The sequence below is a fragment of the Purpureocillium lilacinum genome (assembly GCF_023168085.1).
Source record: "Purpureocillium lilacinum CBS 284.36 DNA, scaffold_8, whole genome shotgun sequence".
In the NCBI taxonomy this organism is placed as follows: Eukaryota; Fungi; Ascomycota; class Sordariomycetes; order Hypocreales; family Ophiocordycipitaceae; genus Purpureocillium; species Purpureocillium lilacinum.
In genome coordinates this window covers 335,603-351,949 of record NW_027072118.1, presented here as the reverse complement: position 1 = coordinate 351,949, position 16,347 = coordinate 335,603, and the positions used below count along the sequence as shown (strand labels likewise).

General features: G+C 65.9%; 9 protein-coding genes across 9 annotated transcripts; 5 read left to right on the top strand and 4 right to left on the bottom strand.

The window, feature by feature from the left end:
- Window positions 1-75: 75 nt before the first annotated feature.
- Window positions 76-1,879, top strand: PLICBS_009984 (uncharacterized protein; the record flags this gene model as incomplete). The annotated part of the gene is made up of 5 exons (XM_018327216.2): window positions 76-85; window positions 139-187; window positions 235-1,375; window positions 1,423-1,593; window positions 1,640-1,879. 5 exons carry the CDS (start codon window positions 76-78, stop codon window positions 1,877-1,879), a joined length of 1,611 nt encoding a protein of 536 aa, XP_018174247.2.
- Window positions 1,880-1,929: 50 nt separating this feature from the next.
- On the bottom strand, window positions 1,930-2,599 carry PLICBS_009983 (uncharacterized protein; the record flags this gene model as incomplete). Its single annotated transcript, XM_018327217.2, has 3 exons — window positions 1,930-2,280; window positions 2,332-2,534; window positions 2,584-2,599. The coding sequence occupies 3 exons, from the start codon at window positions 2,597-2,599 to the stop codon at window positions 1,930-1,932; spliced, it is 570 nt and encodes a 189-aa protein (XP_018174248.2).
- A 161-nt stretch (window positions 2,600-2,760) lies between these two features.
- On the top strand, window positions 2,761-3,819 carry PLICBS_009982 (TFIIH/NER complex subunit; the record flags this gene model as incomplete). The annotated part of the gene is made up of 1 exon (XM_018327218.2): window positions 2,761-3,819. The coding sequence occupies one exon, from the start codon at window positions 2,761-2,763 to the stop codon at window positions 3,817-3,819; it is 1,059 nt and encodes a 352-aa protein (XP_018174249.2).
- Window positions 3,820-4,093: 274 nt separating this feature from the next.
- PLICBS_009981 (uncharacterized protein) lies at window positions 4,094-6,190 on the bottom strand (the record flags this gene model as incomplete). Its single annotated transcript, XM_018327219.2, has 5 exons — window positions 4,094-5,364; window positions 5,415-5,526; window positions 5,580-5,770; window positions 5,824-6,061; window positions 6,143-6,190. The coding sequence occupies 5 exons, from the start codon at window positions 6,188-6,190 to the stop codon at window positions 4,094-4,096; spliced, it is 1,860 nt and encodes a 619-aa protein (XP_018174250.2).
- Window positions 6,191-7,427: 1,237 nt separating this feature from the next.
- On the top strand, window positions 7,428-9,391 carry PLICBS_009980 (uncharacterized protein; the record flags this gene model as incomplete). The annotated part of the gene is made up of 2 exons (XM_018327220.2): window positions 7,428-7,495; window positions 7,549-9,391. The coding sequence occupies 2 exons, from the start codon at window positions 7,428-7,430 to the stop codon at window positions 9,389-9,391; spliced, it is 1,911 nt and encodes a 636-aa protein (XP_018174251.2).
- A 308-nt stretch (window positions 9,392-9,699) lies between these two features.
- PLICBS_009979 (small subunit (SSU) processome component) lies at window positions 9,700-10,570 on the top strand (the record flags this gene model as incomplete). The annotated part of the gene is made up of 2 exons (XM_065601761.1): window positions 9,700-9,795; window positions 9,851-10,570. 2 exons carry the CDS (start codon window positions 9,700-9,702, stop codon window positions 10,568-10,570), a joined length of 816 nt encoding a protein of 271 aa, XP_065457833.1.
- A 57-nt stretch (window positions 10,571-10,627) lies between these two features.
- On the bottom strand, window positions 10,628-12,538 carry PLICBS_009978 (uncharacterized protein; the record flags this gene model as incomplete). Its single annotated transcript, XM_065601760.1, has 1 exon — window positions 10,628-12,538. The coding sequence occupies one exon, from the start codon at window positions 12,536-12,538 to the stop codon at window positions 10,628-10,630; it is 1,911 nt and encodes a 636-aa protein (XP_065457832.1).
- Window positions 12,539-13,723: 1,185 nt separating this feature from the next.
- On the top strand, window positions 13,724-14,785 carry PLICBS_009977 (uncharacterized protein; the record flags this gene model as incomplete). The annotated part of the gene is made up of 2 exons (XM_018327223.2): window positions 13,724-13,746; window positions 13,798-14,785. The coding sequence occupies 2 exons, from the start codon at window positions 13,724-13,726 to the stop codon at window positions 14,783-14,785; spliced, it is 1,011 nt and encodes a 336-aa protein (XP_018174254.1).
- A 107-nt stretch (window positions 14,786-14,892) lies between these two features.
- On the bottom strand, window positions 14,893-15,452 carry PLICBS_009976 (uncharacterized protein; the record flags this gene model as incomplete). Its single annotated transcript, XM_018327224.1, has 2 exons — window positions 14,893-15,221; window positions 15,308-15,452. The coding sequence occupies 2 exons, from the start codon at window positions 15,450-15,452 to the stop codon at window positions 14,893-14,895; spliced, it is 474 nt and encodes a 157-aa protein (XP_018174255.1).
- Window positions 15,453-16,347: the final 895 nt, after the last annotated feature.

Below are 16,347 nucleotides of genomic sequence, written 5' to 3'. Positions count from 1 at the left end.
TACACAGCACAACGAGCCTTCATGCCCATCAACACGTCTGTTGCAGGCGCATGAGGATACTGGTCTGTCGTGATAATGGCTGCAGGTATGTGCTTTTGCTCCAACCACCACTTTGTAAAACACCTGCTGACGGCACAGCCGGAGAGTCGCGCGCGGACCGCTTGAACCAGCGCCTCCGAGGCGCACAGTAAGTTGACGTTGCCCGCTCGCCTCAAGCAGCTTCTGACGTTTTAGGCGCACAAACGTCGGCGATGAGTCGTTTAGCCTCGACATCGCAGGCCTGGGCGCCTCCAGCTCGCCCCGCGGGACGCCGGGCTCGTCGGGGCGGAAACGCAAACGCGGTGACGCTCAGCCGTCGAGCTCGGCAAGGTCTGTGCCGTCCGCGAGGGACCCGTACGACCTGCTCAGCACTTCTAAGGAATCTGACGGGCAGGCGAGGCCGCCCTCGGTGCGCAGTGCGTCCACTCGCCGGTCCAGCAGCAGGCTGCCTCAGGACGCCGACGAGCTCGAGGTGCTCCCCGCGCCGCCGAGCGTCAAGTCTCCGGTGCGAATCCGTGTATCGTCGGCGGTAGAGGAAGTGGAGGAGAGCCCTGCGCATGCGCCCGGCAGCGGACGGCGCCGGAGCGTGCCCCTCAGCGCCGCCGCCAGCTCGTCGACGCGACTGCTGAGCGCTCTGAGCACAGACGACGCGGCACCGTCGTCGTCGCCCCTCGCGGACAAGTCCAGACGGAGCAGCGTCCGCAGATCCAGCGCCAGACCCGTACCGACAATCCCCGAAGACGACGAGCTTCACGAGCCGGCGCCTGAGCAACACTCCGACACCGAGCCTCCCCAGCCGGAGCCGGAGCTCGACGACGACTCACCGGCCGAGGAGATTGGCGCAGAAGAGGCGGCCAACGCGCTACGCCGACCGAGACTCACTAGTAGTCCCGAGCTCGGCTCCGCAGACGTGGCAGAGGTGCCGCCGAAGCGGCCACGCGGCCGGCCCAGCAAGAGCCCTGCAAAACAGAAACAGCCGGCGCGCAAGCCCAAGGCAAAGCCGCAAGCACCACGGCGCAAACGAACCGCCAAGGACGATGTCGACGACGATTCCAAGGACGGCGACGCCATCGAGATCACGGTGCAGCGCTTCGTCAACCACAAGCGGCGCGACAGCTCCGACCCGCTGCAGACGGAGATTCCGTTTGCCAACCGCAGCGGCGAGACGGTCGTCGACGTGTTCGCCCAGGTCTGCGACGAGGTCATTGCCACGACGCTCGCGCAGTTCGAACAGCTCCTGGAAGAGGCAGACAATGCCAAGAAGAAGGAGTACCGCATCAAGATGCGCGCCATCGAGGCGTACAGGGAGGAGCTCAACTCGCGGCTGTTGCAGCATGTAAGTCTCCGCTGCCCCGGCGGCACGCGCAGGTACTGACCCCGCAGGCCATACACTTGGATCACTGGCACTCGCTGCGGAAGCAGGTGCGCCAGGCGCAGAAAGAGAAGCTCTCTCTGCGCGACGAGATACTGCGCCTCAGAGGGGAGAGGGAGCAGGTCGCTCTGCGAATGGACGCAATCCGCGTCAAGCACGAAGCGGAGAGCCAGGCATCTACGGTACGTGCACCGACCGCACCCCCTGCGTACGCGGCTAACAGCACAGCGCCGCATCAACGCCTCGACGCTCATGCACGACATCGACCTCGCCGTCGAACAAGGACAGGGCGCCGCGGAGCTGTCTCGCGCGGCGCAAAAGGCGGCCGACCTCGGCAACCTGGACCTCCTCCTTGCGCGGGTCGTCGACGAAGCCAGCTCGGCCAGCCCAGCAGGCGGCATGCTGCGCCAGGTCACAGAGTTCAACGCCTTGCTGGAACGCGCCGCGCTGGCCCTCGAATCGAGATAGTCACCCGGCAAGGCACTCCTATGTCCCAATCAAAAATGTAACTTTACTGCCTAGTTGATCTTGGCCTTGGAAAAGTCCATCTCGGGGTGCTGCGCCTGAAACTTCTTGAGGATGTCCATCTTCTTCTGCTCGTCCGACGTGGGCAGGCCGGCCTCCTTCTGGCGCTGGTCAAACATCATCTTCTCTACCATGCCGCGCGTCTCGCCGTCGAGGTCGCTGAGCTTGGAGCTGTCGGGCTGGATCTTGGTGACGTCAATCTTGGGCGCCGACGTGACGACGTGCGGCCACCACTCCATCTTGTTGGCCTTGTCGAGGTGGATCTCGACCGTCTTGGTGCCGTCGCTGTTGGACGAGAGGGTCCAGGTGGAGTCGTCGACGAGGACGGCGTGGGGGAGGTCGCCCTGGGGCAGTCAGACGGGCCGCGGGCGTGAGCCGGGAGAGGGACGGGGTACCTTGATGACGGTGACCTGGCCCCTGATACCGGCCGAGAGGGTCTGCTTCTTGATCTCGACGACGAGGTCGCGCGACTTCATGTTGCCGGGGACGTTAAAGGTGACGTCGACGTCGGCGATGGTCTGCTGCCACTTGTACGGCAGGGCGGCCTGCTCCTCGGCTTCCCGGGCGCGGGCGGCCGCCTCCTCGGCCGGGCTGGGGTCTGCTGCAGTTAGAGCAAAGCCATTCCTGGCTGTTGGGCGCCCACGTACCCTTGATGTCGGCCATGTTGTTTTGTGCTTCGTCAAGAAACAGTTGATGCGGCCCGCTTCTGGTGGAGGGGCAATGCTGACAAAGCGGAAGCTTTATCGATAAACAGCCGTCAACCTCGCCGCACCTCACCTCGTCCGCCTCAACTCCAACCACCTCCACCTCGTCAACCAGCAATCATGTCGCGGGTCTCGGTGCGCCACGGCTCAGGCGCCGCGCCCGCCGACGACGAGACGTGCCCGGTGTGCAAGACGACACGCTACTTCAACCCGGACATGGAGTTTCGTGTCAACACGGAATGCTACCACCTCATGTGCAAGACGTGCATGGAACGCATCTTCAAGGACGGACCTAATCAGTGCCCCTATGCCGAATGCAACAAGACGCTGCGCCTGCGTGGGTTCAAAAAAGCCTTCTTCGGCGACCTCAAGGTCGAGCGCGAGGTGGACATTCGCCGCCGCGTCGCCCAGGTCTTCAACAAGGTCGAGGATGACTTTGAGTCGCTCGACGCCTACAACGACTACCTCTACATGGTCGAGTGCCTGACCGACGACCTCGTCAACGGGAAACCTGACGCCCGCGCCCGCGCCGAGGCCCAGCTCGCCGAGTGGGAGGCCCAGCACCGCGCGGACATTGAGCGCAACAGGCGCCTCGCGCGCGAGTCGGACGAGGCCCGCCAGAAGCGGCTCGCCGCCGAGCAGGACGCCGCGCGCCAGCGCCGTCTGCAGGAGCTGCGGGACGACGCCGACGAGCGGGCCAGCGCGGCGCGCTTCCGCGAGGAGATGCTCGACTCGCTCGCCAACGCCGAGGTCGGGCACGCGGGCGAGGCGGTCGACCGCGTGCTGCTCAAGAAGCGCGGCCAGCAGCGCTCCCAGGCCGCTCTTCAGGCCGCCGCCGCCGCCGCCGGTGCGGGTGCCGGTCTGTCAATCCGCGGGCTGCGCGATAAGACGCGCCCTGCGGCCGACGACGGCAAGCCGTACGACCCCTTTGGCGGACTCGACCTGGCGCCGTCGCGAGTCGACCTGTCCGAGGACCGCCTGGGTGGCTACCACAGCGAGTGGGTCGACGTGATCCGCTCCAAGGACGAGTACCGCGTGGGCGGGTACAGCGCCGACGAGTACATCTCACGGGCGCTGTTCGAGGCCTTTTCGGGCCTGGGCGTGTTCGTGGCCGAGGACAAGGTGGACCGCGAGATCTCGACGGCGGGTGCGCGCGAGGCGGCCATGGTGGACGTCTGAGGGGTGGTGTGTTTGCCATGGACGAATCGTCACAGGTGCATTACAAAGGGCAGCGGGTGGAATTTCTGGGGCGTCTAGACGGTACGGCGTTTGGGTCTGCGGGCGTTTGGGCGTGGGCACGGCGTCTGGGTATTCGAGTCAAGGTCATAACATTTCCGCATAGCTACTGTCTAATAGAAAGGTGCTCATCGGCTCGCGTAACATACAGTCTGTCCCAACGCCTCGCTGAATGCGATCCAAACACACACACACACACACAAGGGCCACCGGCCCGCTACTGCTGCCACGGCGTCTGCTGCGCCGGCCGCGGGAACACGGGCGTCGTCGGGAGGTGGTCGAGCCCGCCGCCGATGGGCGCCTGGTTGTGCTGCCACCCGAGGCCGGTCGCATGGTTCACAAACGCGCCGTGGCGGAACGGGTTGGTGGTGCCTGTCGGCTGCGGCGCAAGCTGCTGCTGCTGTTGCTGCTGCTGCTGGTCTGGCGACGGCAGGTTCCGCGCAAAGGGGTTCGTGCCCGTCGGCGCCGGCTGCAGGGGCGCCGGCTGCGGCTGGAAGGGCGAGTTGCTGTTCTGGGGCGACGACCGCGCAAATGGGTTGGTGGACTGGCGGTTGAGCGTTGGCGTTCCGGTGGGCGAGCTGTAGGGGCTGCCGGTCTGCTGGACGAGCATCGACTGCCGGAACGGGTTCGTCCCCGTCTGCATTGGCTGCAGGCCCGTCGGCTGGTTCATCATCGGCATCTGCTGTTGCTGAAGCTGTTGCGGCTGCTGAAGTTGTTGTGGCTGCTGTTGCTGCTGCTGTTGCTGGAAGCCCTGAAAGTCCGCCACCGTGTTCTGCGGGATGGACCCGAGGGCGCCGGGCTGGAACCCCTGGGGCTGCGGAGTGAAGCCGCCAAAGCCGGCGCCGGTAAAGTTGGGCTGCAGTTGAAACTGCTGCTGAGGCTGCGGCTGCTGCTGCGGCTGCAGTCGCTGCTGCGCAAAGGTCTGCTGCCACGGGTCGACGAAGCCCGTCTGCTGCGCCACCTGCGGGGGGGCCTGCGCGAAGCCGTTGCCAAACTGCATGGCCGGCTGCGGCGCCTGTGTCGGCTGCGGGTTGACCTGCATCGGCGTCTGGTTCTGCTCTATCGAATCGAAAAAGTCGATGAGGTCCGGGTCGGGCCCCTTGTTCGCCTGCGGCTTCGACTCCGCCCTGGCGCCACCGCCGCCGCTGCTCGTCGGGAACGGGTTGTTGGAGGCTGGCGAGGGCTCGGGAAAGTCTTGGGCGGTCGCGGGCTTGGGCTTGCTCGTCTTGAAGCCCTTCTTCTTGGCGTCCTGCTCGGCGAGGTACTGGCGCCGGTGGATCTCAAAGTCGGGGTCCTTGAGGTAGTCCTCGAGCTGGCGGCCCAGGTTGACCGGGGCGTGCTTGAGCTTGGGGACCTCGACGCGCGTGTGGTGCTCGTGCAGGCGGGCGACGCTGAGGTACTGAACGACGGCGTCCGTCTGCCGCGTAAAGGTGCGGTAGATTTCCATAGCCCTCTCCGCATCCGTCTGCGACATTTCAAAGAAGTGGCCTGCCAGGGTCAGCGATTGCGTCGTCGAAGCGCGCGGGCAGCCAACGTACCCAGAATGTTGATGAGCCCCTGGTTGAGCACCTGGAACAGCGACAGCAGGTCCATGACCAGCAGCCGGAACACGGCGATTGTGATTTCGTTTTCGGGCTCCGTCTCGAGCACCTGTGTCTGTCAGCGGAACGCGTCATCGTTGCGCGAGGCATTGAGCGGCGTACGTTGCACTTGACGAGCGCGGCGAGCTGCCGCTGGACGCTCTCCGTCTCCCGCAAGAGGCCCTTTTCGACCGTCACCTTTTCGAGGCGCGACTCGGAGGCGCGCACCCAGTCGGTGCGGGTGTCGCGATACGAGCGGGCGCGCTCCGAGAGGTAGGCGGCGTAGTGGCGGATGTTGCGGCCCTGCGTTTGCGCTGTGACGGTCAGCCTGGGTCCTCGTGCCCGCGAGACTCGGGGCCACGCTTACCATCGGAGAGGTGGTCCAGCGAGAGCATGTTGCGGTGCTTGGCCAGGAAGGCCAGCGTCACGTCCGGGGAGCCCTCGCGGATCATGAGGTGGACGGTGATGAGGCTCTTGAGCACGACGGTCCACGTGGTATCGCGCAGCCTGTGCTGCAGGGCGCGAAAGACCTCGCCGACGCCGGCATCGCCCGAGTGCGTGGCGACGAGAATGTGCTCAATGTACTTTGTCTTGGGCGGCGCATTCTGGGGGCAGGTCAGGTCAGCGAGCGCGCGGGCGCGGGTGCGGTTCCGGAGGGGGCACGGCCGCCGTCAATCGTGTCTCACCTTGATCTTGGTGGCGCCCTTGACGGACTTTTCGAAGGAGCTCGACATGGTGCCGGCGCCGCGAGGGTCGGGTGCGCGGTGGTGTCGGGGGAACTGGAGGCGAGGACGCAGATGGCGGGTTGACGGCGGGTTGACGGCGGGTTGACGTCGGGCTGGGCGGAGGCGCGGGTTGAGCTGCAGGCTGTGGAGGCCCGAAGCGGCTCCACCGCAACGCACGTCACCACCTCCAGCTGGCCCTGGCCCAGCGGCTGGGCGGCGCAACACCAGCTGCAGGCAGGTGTTGGGCCTACGGGTTTGTGAGCACAACGTAGGTGACGACAATCGCCGCAGCAGGGATGCAGGAATTCGTGGGAGTGATGGACTGCGGGATATGGCGAGCCGCGGGCTGTGAAGCACGCACGGACTGCGCATCGGGGCGGACTTAGTCTGGTAACACAGCACTGTCAAACTTGCAGCACGCAGATCACGCAGCGGCAGCCAAGTCGACACTGGGTTGTGCCATTTTGACAACGACCAGATCTCCTACGTAATTCTCAAGCATTCACGCGTAAATCCACCTGCTGAAAAGCCGGCGGGCACGGGCGTCATTGCCATCGCTGATTCGAGTCAGGGTGTCCTCAATCAACTCGCAGTCCACCATCCATGGATGGCACTGGCCAACGATGGGCAGGCCTCCAGCACGCTCCCCGGCGGCAGCAACTCGACTGCCACGACACCCAAGCCGGGCACGAGACGGCCAAGCTTGACAAACAGCAGGGCAGATCCTGCGTGGCAACCAGGTACCTAGCTTCCAGGCTAAATGCAAACGATGCTCCATGCCATCCCTCCCCGAAGTTGGACCCAATTCAAAAAATCAGAGTTGTTTTCTCGCGTCCGATGCTGTAACAAGGTCGTGTCGGACGCCCATTTCATAGTGCCGCCGTCATCGCCCGCGACCCTGAAGCCCGAAGGAGAGTCTACGAGGTCGGACGACGGCACGCATCATTTTGGCACGCGGTTCTCATCACGGTTGTTGAATGGAAGGGTCATGAGGAGAAAGGAAATTTTGGCGGGAGCCGCGGCGGCAGAAATTTATTATGTAGGCGGGTCGGCGCCCATTTTTCCGGGCAGCCTTGCTGGCGTACCCGCACTTGAGCACAAGCTACGCTGGTGCATGACCAGTGCGCACGCTCGTTTGGGACGGAGCGCCATCACTTCACCGAGCTTCATATCCACGGCAAACACGCATGGCGTCCGCAATTGGCGCCGCGCTGCGTTGCAGGGCCTGCGCGCGGGCGGCTCTGCCATGTCAGGTTCGATTGGCAAGCACGCAGGCGTCCCGGCGGGCAGAGCTCGTCGACAAGTTCAACAGCTGTAAGTGCATCTCGGCCGATCGTCGTCCCACCAGCTGACCGGTCAGACCGCAGCGACCAGGCGCCCGTGTGCGGCTTCATCGGCAAGCGTCGCAACGTCGGCAAGCACCTGTCCTTTGCCGACCTGACCACGCCGTCGGGTGAGGTCGTCCAGGTCTGCTCCAGCGCCGACACCGACGCCGCTGCCCACGAACGCTTCCGCCAGATCCCTGCGTTTGCGCCCGTCTCGATCCACGTCCGCGATCCCCCGAAGACCGAGCAGCCGGACGATGGCAAGCGCACCGTCTACCTGCGCGACATACGGGCCCTGAACAGCGTCCCCAAGGACCTCATCGTCACGTCCGACGTCCAGTTTCCGCAGACCAAGCGCCACCTGCAGATCCGGTTCCACCCCGAGCTGCAGGCGCGCCTGCGCTTCCGGTCGTGGCTCAAGGGCGACTTGAACACGGCGCTGCTGGACAAGGGCTTCGTCGACGTCGAGACACCGACGCTGTTCAAGTCGACGTCCGAGGGGGCCCGCGAGTTCCTCGTGCCGACGCGCCAGCGCGGGACGGCGTACGCGCTGAGCCAGAGCCCCCAGCAGTACAAGCAGGTGCTCATGGCGAGCGGCATCGCGCGCTACATGCAGTGGGCGCGCTGCTACCGGGACGAGGACCTGCGCGCCGACAGGCAACCCGAGTTTTCGCAGCTCGACATGGAGTGGGCGTTTGCGGGCGCGCAGCAGGTCAAGGACGACGTCACCGACATTATACTCCGGGCTCTCACGCAGCTGCCGCCGCAAAGCTACAAGGACATTCGCGGCGAGAGGATACCCGTCGCGGGTGCGGGCGACGAGCCCCTCCCGGGCGACCAGAGTGCACAACAGGCGCACGAGATGAGGACAATCACTTTCGCAGAGAGCATCGCCGCGTACGGCGTCGACAAGCCGGACCTGCGGATACCGAACCGCATCCACGCCATCCCAGACCTGGAGCCCTTGCGCAACTTTGTCGGCATGATTACGCATCTCCCGGACCCCACGGTCGAGGTGTTTACGTTTCCGCTGGACTGCTCGCCGACAGAGGCCCGCGCATTCGTCAACAAGTTCATGGACAGCCTGCCGCCCGCGCTGGGCGAGAACCCGGACGGCAAGCCGCAGATCCTGATTCACGATTCGAGCCAGCCTCTGAGCGGCTTCTCGTCGCTGGGCTTCGAGTACCAGAGCGTCTTGGACCTTGCCGGCAAGGACATCAAGGACGGCGACCTGGTCGTCTTCCAGGCGCGAGAGAAGCCGTCGGGGCAGTATTGCCTCGGCTCAACGAAGCTGGGCGAGCTCCGAGGCATGCTGTGGAGGGCGCTCGTCGACGAGGGCCACATGCAGAAGCCCCGGCTCGGCGACCCGGGCTCGCTGCAGTTCGTCTGGGTGACCGAGTTCCCCATGTTCAAGCCGGTCGAGGAGGGCGAGCCGGGGCAGGGGACCGCTGGCATCTCGGCCTCACACCACCCCTTCACGGCACCGCTGTCGGCGGCGGACCTGGAGCTGCTCTTCACGGACCCGCTGCAGGCCAAGAGCGCCGCCTACGACCTGGTGCTCAACGGCGTCGAGGTGGGCGGGGGCAGCGAGCGAAACCACATCGCCGAGGTGCAGGAGTTCATCATGCGCGACGTGCTGCGCATGACGGACGAGCGCGTCGCCGACTTCCGGCACCTGTTCGAGGCGCTGCGGTCCGGGTGCCCGCCGCACGCGGGGTTCGCCCTGGGCTTCGACCGTCTGGTGGCGCTCATGACCGACACGCCGACGGTGCGGGACGTCATGGCGTTTCCCAAGACGATGAAGGGGGAGGACCCGTTTGTGCGGTCGCCCAGCAAGCTGCGGGACGAGCAGCTGGCGCCATACGGGCTGTGCCTGAAGAGGTAGGCGCGTCTGTATAATGTATATAAAATGTACAATATGTATTGCTAGAGATTGGGAGGCCTATAGAGTAGACTCGGTAGAGTGGCTAGAGCAACTCCAGTCAATCCGTGGATCTTTGTCCATGGCGCGGGGCGTCAATGGTGTGGCGGACAGTGGGTGGATAACAGTGGGTCAAGTGGTGCCTCTGCGCTCACCGCCAAAAATTCAGAATTCTGCCACTCGACAGGCACCCCAACTTTGTGCGGCGCTACCCACTTTGCTCGACCTCAGCACGTATCACCATCACCATCACCATCACCAACACATCCACCATGTCGTCGATGCGCAACGCCGTCCAGCGGCGGCCGCACCGCGAGCGCGCCCAGCCCCTCGAGCGGCGGCGCCTCGGTCTCCTCGAGAAGCACAAGGTGCGAATGCGTCCCCCCGAAGCCCGCCGATGACACCCCCACTGACCTCGCCCAGGACTACTCGCTCCGCGCCCAAGACTACAACAAGAAGCAGAAGCAGCTCAAGGCGCTGCGCCAGAAGGCGGCCGACCGCAACGAAGATGAATTCTACTTTGGTATGATGTCGCGCAGCGGCCCCGGGGCGCGCATCAAGGGAGGGCGGCGCTGGACCGGCACAGTCGACGGCGACCGCGGCAACCGCGCCATGAGCGTCGACGAGGTGCGCCTGCTCAAGACGCAGGACATTGGCTACGTGCGCACCATGCGCCAGGTCGTCGCCAAAGAAGTACGCCGGCTGGAGGAGCAGGTGGTGCTGACGCGGGGCCTGGACCGGCTGGACGAGGACGAAGACGACGACGAGGCGCTCGATGACGAGGACGAGGACGACATGCCGATGCCGACCAAGCCCAAGGCCCCGCGCAAAATTCTCTTTGTCGACGACGAGGAGCAGCGGGACGATGCAATGGAGGATGCGCTGGAAAAGGCAGAGGAGGAGGAAGATGACGAGCCCGAGGCGGCGGCCGACGACGACGACGACGACGACCCCGAGTTCGAGCGCGCCAAGGCACTGCGGCGGCTGAAACGACAGCTGGACAATGCACGCAAGAAGCTCAAGGTGCTGACGGACACGGAGGAGAAGCTGGGCGTCCAGCGCTCCAAGATGGCCAAGACGGCGACGTCGGGCGGCAGCACGAGGAGGGGCAAGAAAATCATGGTGCGGACACGGAAGCGATAGACGGGCACGGCACACAGGAGTCTCGGAGTTAATCTTGGTAGCATTCCCGGCATGTCATTAGTATTTCGATCCCACGCACTTGTACAGCAGCTTGAAAACGCCCGCCACGCACTTGAAGGCAATGGTCAGCAGCCACACGACGCACTTGAAGAGCCCCTTGCAGAGCTTCACGACGGCGCGCAGCACCAGCGGCAGCTTCGTCTCCCCGCCCTTGAGGCTCTCCTGGCTCTCCACGTCCATCTCGAACTGCTGCATCTTGCGCTTGCCGCTCGTCGCCTTGCTGAGGCGGCTGGACCCGCGCTCGGCGGCGAGCACAGCGGCCGGCGGCGGCGGCGGCGGCTCAAACGTCTCGACGGGCGCGGGCGAGTTGCGCTCGTCGGCCGACGCGACCAGCAGCAGCGCCGCGACGGCCACGTCGACGACGTAAAACGAGTCAATCTGCGCCGCGACGCCCGTGTCGAGCTCGATCCAGCCGCCGCCCGTGCCGTCGCGCGTCAGCTTGGCCAGGTGCCGCGGCGACTCGGTGTGCTCGAGCGTGTACTCGACGCGCGAGTAGGCGGGCGAGCGGTCGATGGTGACGCAAAAGGGCTTGGCCAGGGCCTGGTGGACGACAAAGTGCGTCGCCGTGTCCTCGTCCCAGACGAGGCGGGCGCACTCGTTCTCGGCCATGTCGACGGCCGCGGGGTCGCCCGCCCTGTCGACGGCCATGCGCGCGGCCGGCGTGGGCATGAGCAGGGCGACGAGGCCGTCGTTGGGCGGGCGCCGCCGCGACTCCTCCTCCAGCGTCGTCGTCAGCGCCTCGTGCCAGTTCTTGGCGCCGCCCGGCGAGCCGTCCTTGTGCGGCTTGGCCGGGTCGTGCCGCGAGAGCGTGACGTAGGCCGACGCCGACGTGGGGTCCAGGCGGAGGTTGTAAAAGGGCTGCGCGGCCGCCGACGACAGCGTGTACACGGGGGCGTCGCGGGCCTGCGACAGCTTCAGGCAGAAGACGCGGCCCTCGGACGGCGACGCCTTCCACCCGTTGGTCGTCTTCCAGAGGCTCTTGAGCTGCTCCGTCGTGCACGCCTCGGGCACCACGGGGGGCTCGAGTGCCTGCTGCTGCTGCCGCCCATGCGGCGGCCACGTGCTGCCGGGCGCGAGCCGCGGCCGCGAAGGGGGGCTGCGCGGCCGCGGGCTGTGGTGCGTGCTGTCCGGCGGCGGGGACGGGAGCGGCTCCTCGTAGTAGGACTGGCGGCTGATGACGGCGCGCGGTATCCGCGACGGGCTCAGCTGGGTCGGGCCATACTGCTGCTGGCCGAGCGGCACCTCGGGGTTGTACGTGGGGAAGATGGACCGCAGCGCCTGCGGCGGCGGCGCCGAGTCGTCGCGCAGGGGCAGCTTGGCGATGGAGCTCCTCGACCGCACGCTGCTGCTCCGGACGAGCGTGTTGGCCTGGGAGAGGCTGGTGTCGGTCCGGGGCGGGACGTCGGCGAGCTGCCTGGGCTGCTGCACGGGGGGGCGGACGTCTGCGGCTCTGGGGGGTTGCTGTTGTTGTTGCTGCCGTTGTTGCTGCTGCTGTTGATGGTGTTGTTGCTGCTGTTGTTGCTGTCGTTGCTGCTGCTGCTGCTGTTGCTGTTGCTGCTGCTGCTGTTGCTGCTGCTGCTGCTGTTGTTGATAGTGTCGTTGCCGCTGCTCCTGCTGCTGCTGCTGCACCACCACGGAAACGTCTCGACTGCCATCCAGCGGCCAGTTGTCCGCGCGAGGCTCCACCTCGACGGGCACGCTCCTCGCATTCTGTGGCGGCGTAATCTGCAGCGACGGGCGAGGCGGCCGCGACCGCGACTGCGAGCGCGAGCGGGAGCGCTGCTCCGGCGTGGCGACGCGGTCCTGGCCCTGCGCCTGCGGGCGCTCTCGCGACTCGGACCGGCGGACGCGGGGCTGGGAGTTGGGGTTCGGGAAGAGCGAGAAGCTCTCCTGTCGTTGAGGCGACATGCTCTCGCGGGCGGCCGGCCGGCCGGGCGAGCAGACAGAATCCTTCTTCCGGAGCCAAGCGGCGCGACTCACGACTGGAGGCTCTACTGCACGGCTTCACGGGGTCGCGTCGTCGTTCATCCCGGGTCGACACCGCGGGTGGAGGCAGGGGAAAGCAAGGCCGCAGCGACGCAGGCGGAGGAGAGGGGGCATTCTTTTACGGAATCTACATGCCACCACCTCGACGGCCACTGCGCGTCTACCCATCTAAAGATATACATGCATCGGCCACGAAAGTGCAGCTCGGGCAGTGGTGAAGCTGCAAGGCGAGCGCTTCCAGCTCGAATCGGGCCACAGGCGGGGCGGGGGGTTCCAAGGTTGGTTCAACGGTGTGTGAGAGACAGACGGAGAGTGGGCGGGCGGCCCCAAAATAGCCCGCCGGGAATCTGCAGGGGACGGGCCAATGGCGGGCGGCATCACACGCTGCACGCTGCAGCTACGCGCCGCCCGCGCACACACGTTCCGCGGGGACGCATCGAGGGGGGCTCGTCATTGGTGGTCGGCGGGCGCTTGTTGCCGCCGTGGACTGGCTCTCGGTGATGGTTGATGGTGGATGGCGGCTTGCTTGCGGTGGGTGGCCGCTACGTGCGTGGGCGCTGGGGGATGGCTGGATGGACGCCTGGTTGTCGATCTGCTGGCCGCCGGCGCAAAGAGCCGCACTCGGCTGGCATGGACTGATTGCTGGTTGCTGGACGGTTTGACAGGGTGCCGGTTGGGGCCGCTGCAGGGTTGCGCATCGGCAGCGATCCTCGTTGAGGCTGTCGGGCGGTCATGTCTCGTAGGATAGCGTGTAAGTCGGCAGTGGCAGCACTGGAGAATTGGACAACACCATTCCCGGCCGAAACCCAGCTCGCGAGTCACGATCAGCCATCTCCTTTGCGCTTACGCACCTTGGTCATCTAGGTCCGAATCCACCTGCCCATCTCGTACCTAGACAGACTCCCGCGTCCCCAAACGTATCGTCGTCGCTGATCGCTCCGGCCACAGGCCCCGACCAAGACCGGCGACCGACGGAGCCGATGCGGGGCTCGGCACCGGTTCCCGAACGCGAGCCGCCGGCCGTCCACTTATAGCGGCCCGCGCAGCACGCGCGATGCGGACCTCAATCGCAGCACGCAGTGACGCCTGCCAAGACACAGACCAAAAATGCCACAGATAGTCGTCGTAGGGTGAGTCGAGCCCTGGCACCCTCAAGTTTCGACCCTAACCCGCCCGTCCAGCGCCGGCGTCATCGGCCTCAGCTGCGGCCTGCGCCTGTTGCGCGCCGGCCACCGCGTCGCCATCGTCGCCCGGGACTTTCCCGTGCCGTTCGAGACGGCCAGCGCCATCAACTACACCTCGCTCTGGGCCGGCGCCCACAACCGCTGGAACCTGCCGACCACGCCCGCCGAGGAGCGCGACCACGCCATGGCTCGCCAGACCTACGCCCACATGGAGCGCCTGGTCCGCACCAACCCCGAGTGCGGCGTCACCTTTACCCCGGGCATCGAGTACTTTGAGGACCCGCCGGAGGCGTACCGCGCCCTCGACGCCCGGCGCGCCGAGGAGCTCGGCTTCGAGGGGTTCCGCAAGCACGCGCCGGAAGAGCTGCCGGAGGGCGTGGCCCTGGGCTTCGAGTACCGCACCTGGTGCGTCAACCCCATGGTGTACTGCATGTTCCTGCTGCGGCAGTTTTGTCTCGGCGGCGGCACCACCGCAACGATGGAGCTGCGCCATCCGCACGAGGTCTTTGCCGCGGCGCCGTTCCGGTCCGCCGCTGCCGTCGTCAACTGCTCGGGCGTCGGCTTCGGCGACCCGGCCGTGTTCCCCACAAGGGGGCAGACGTGCGTCGTCGCCAACGGCGTGTCCGCGACCGTCACGCGCCAGAACAAGGACGGCTCGTGGACGTTTGCCGTGCCGCGCGGCTTCGACGGCGGGACCGTCATTGGCGGGACAAAGGAGCCCGACGACTGGGACCCGGAGCCGAGCCCCGAAGTGCGCGCCCAGCTGCTGGACCGCTTCGCCGCCACGTACCCCGCCGTCCTCGCCGACGGCCCGTACAGGGTCGTGCGCGACATCGTGGGCCGGCGCCCGACGCGCAGGGGCGGCATGCGGCTGGAGGCCGAAGAGTTGGGACATCGTCGGGTCGTGCACGCGTACGGCCTCGGCGGCCGCGGGTACGAGCTCTCGTGGGGTGTGGCCGAGGCGGTCCTCGCGCTGCTCAAGTAGTCTATTTCCCGCATCATCCGTATTGTACACGGTGTATTGTACATTTCCAAACGCCTGTCCCATGCTGCTGCTGTGATTGTTCGTCCGACGGGGAGAGTCCCCTCCCCTCACCTCCCCGGTATCGGGCGGTCCTTGGCGGGCATGCCGCCGACGCGCTCCTCGCTGTACCGCTTCTCCATCTCGCGCTGCCGCGACAGGCGCACGTCCTCGGGCAGCCCCCACCACTCGCGGATAAACTCCTCCTGCGCGGCGGCGACGTTGCGGTCGTGCTCGCGCTTGCGCTGCCGCTCGAGGCGCATGGCGAACCACTCCTCGCGCGCGGCGTCGTGCTCCTCGGGCGAGGCGTGCAGCTTCATGCAGCTGTTCATGGCGCGGTGCTCGGCGCGGCAGGCAAAGGACACGGAAAAGGTGCGGCCGAGGGCGCAGGCGGCAAAGGCTGTTGTGTGTCGGCGGTCAGTTGGGGGATCCCATAGTGTATGCCCGTTTTGAAGCTCCTGGCGCTGGGGGAAGCACAGCACGCACCTTTAATCTCGTCGGCGCACTGCTTGCGCACGCGGGCGTAAAAGATGTCGCGCACCTGGGCCTCCTGCGAGGCCGACAGCGGCAGCGGGTTTCGCGACGGCACGCCGAGGCGCTCGGGCTTGGGCGTTTCGGCCATGGCTGCCATGGTCGCTGGAGCATCGGGGATCTCGCCAGTGGTGACTGAGGCTGGGCTGATGGATCGCTGGACATGGTCGGCGGCAGAATTTCTCACCGCCCGGGCGGGCTACCCTGTAGCTCCGGGTCGACCATGAATTTGCGGCGTGCGGGCGCGCGAGGCCGCAAGAGGCTCGGAGAGATGCGCCCGAATCTCGAAAGAAGTGCCTCCAGACTACGAATGATTCATTGCAGGTGTCCGTCACAAGCCCTGTGTACAGGTGTTGCTCAATGGTATCGACTGAGTGGCTCGTGATCTCGCTTCATAATGTCCCCACTCCGACTTTTCCATCGACGTCTTCAAATTGACCAGAGCACAATTGGGCAAGCACCCGCTGCAACAGGCCGCCATATACCGTGCTGTAGTAGTTGTACCATTACTGTATGGCGTGCCAACGGCAACTCTCCGTCGTCGCGGCCAACCATCGGGAGCCGCCCTGCTCTGTATGGCGCATCCCGAACCCGTCGCCGCGTGATGTGGCGCGAGCTGATGTGGATGGCTTCCACAGGCCGAAACTGTCCCGCCCAAGAGGCGGAGGGTGGCTGCTCCATGGTATTGTTGGTCGGACAATGGGTGTCGCTCTCTCTCCGTCCTATGCACCTTGGGGCCTACCGGCCGCGCAGTGACGCCAACTCGTGGCCCCAGCTTCCTAATGCAGCTCTGCTTTCAATATTGCTTCGTCTCGCCACCAACAGCCGGCGCGGGAGGGTGACTCCCTCCACCTTTCCTCCACCAATTTCCGGACGGCGGTCGTCAGGATGGGCTGTGAAAGGGCGTCCGGGCATGCCCGCCATGGCTTTGATCCGTGCCGAGCTTCCAAGCTGGCGCAAGCACAGACTCACGCCTCATGTTGGCGTGACGGCTC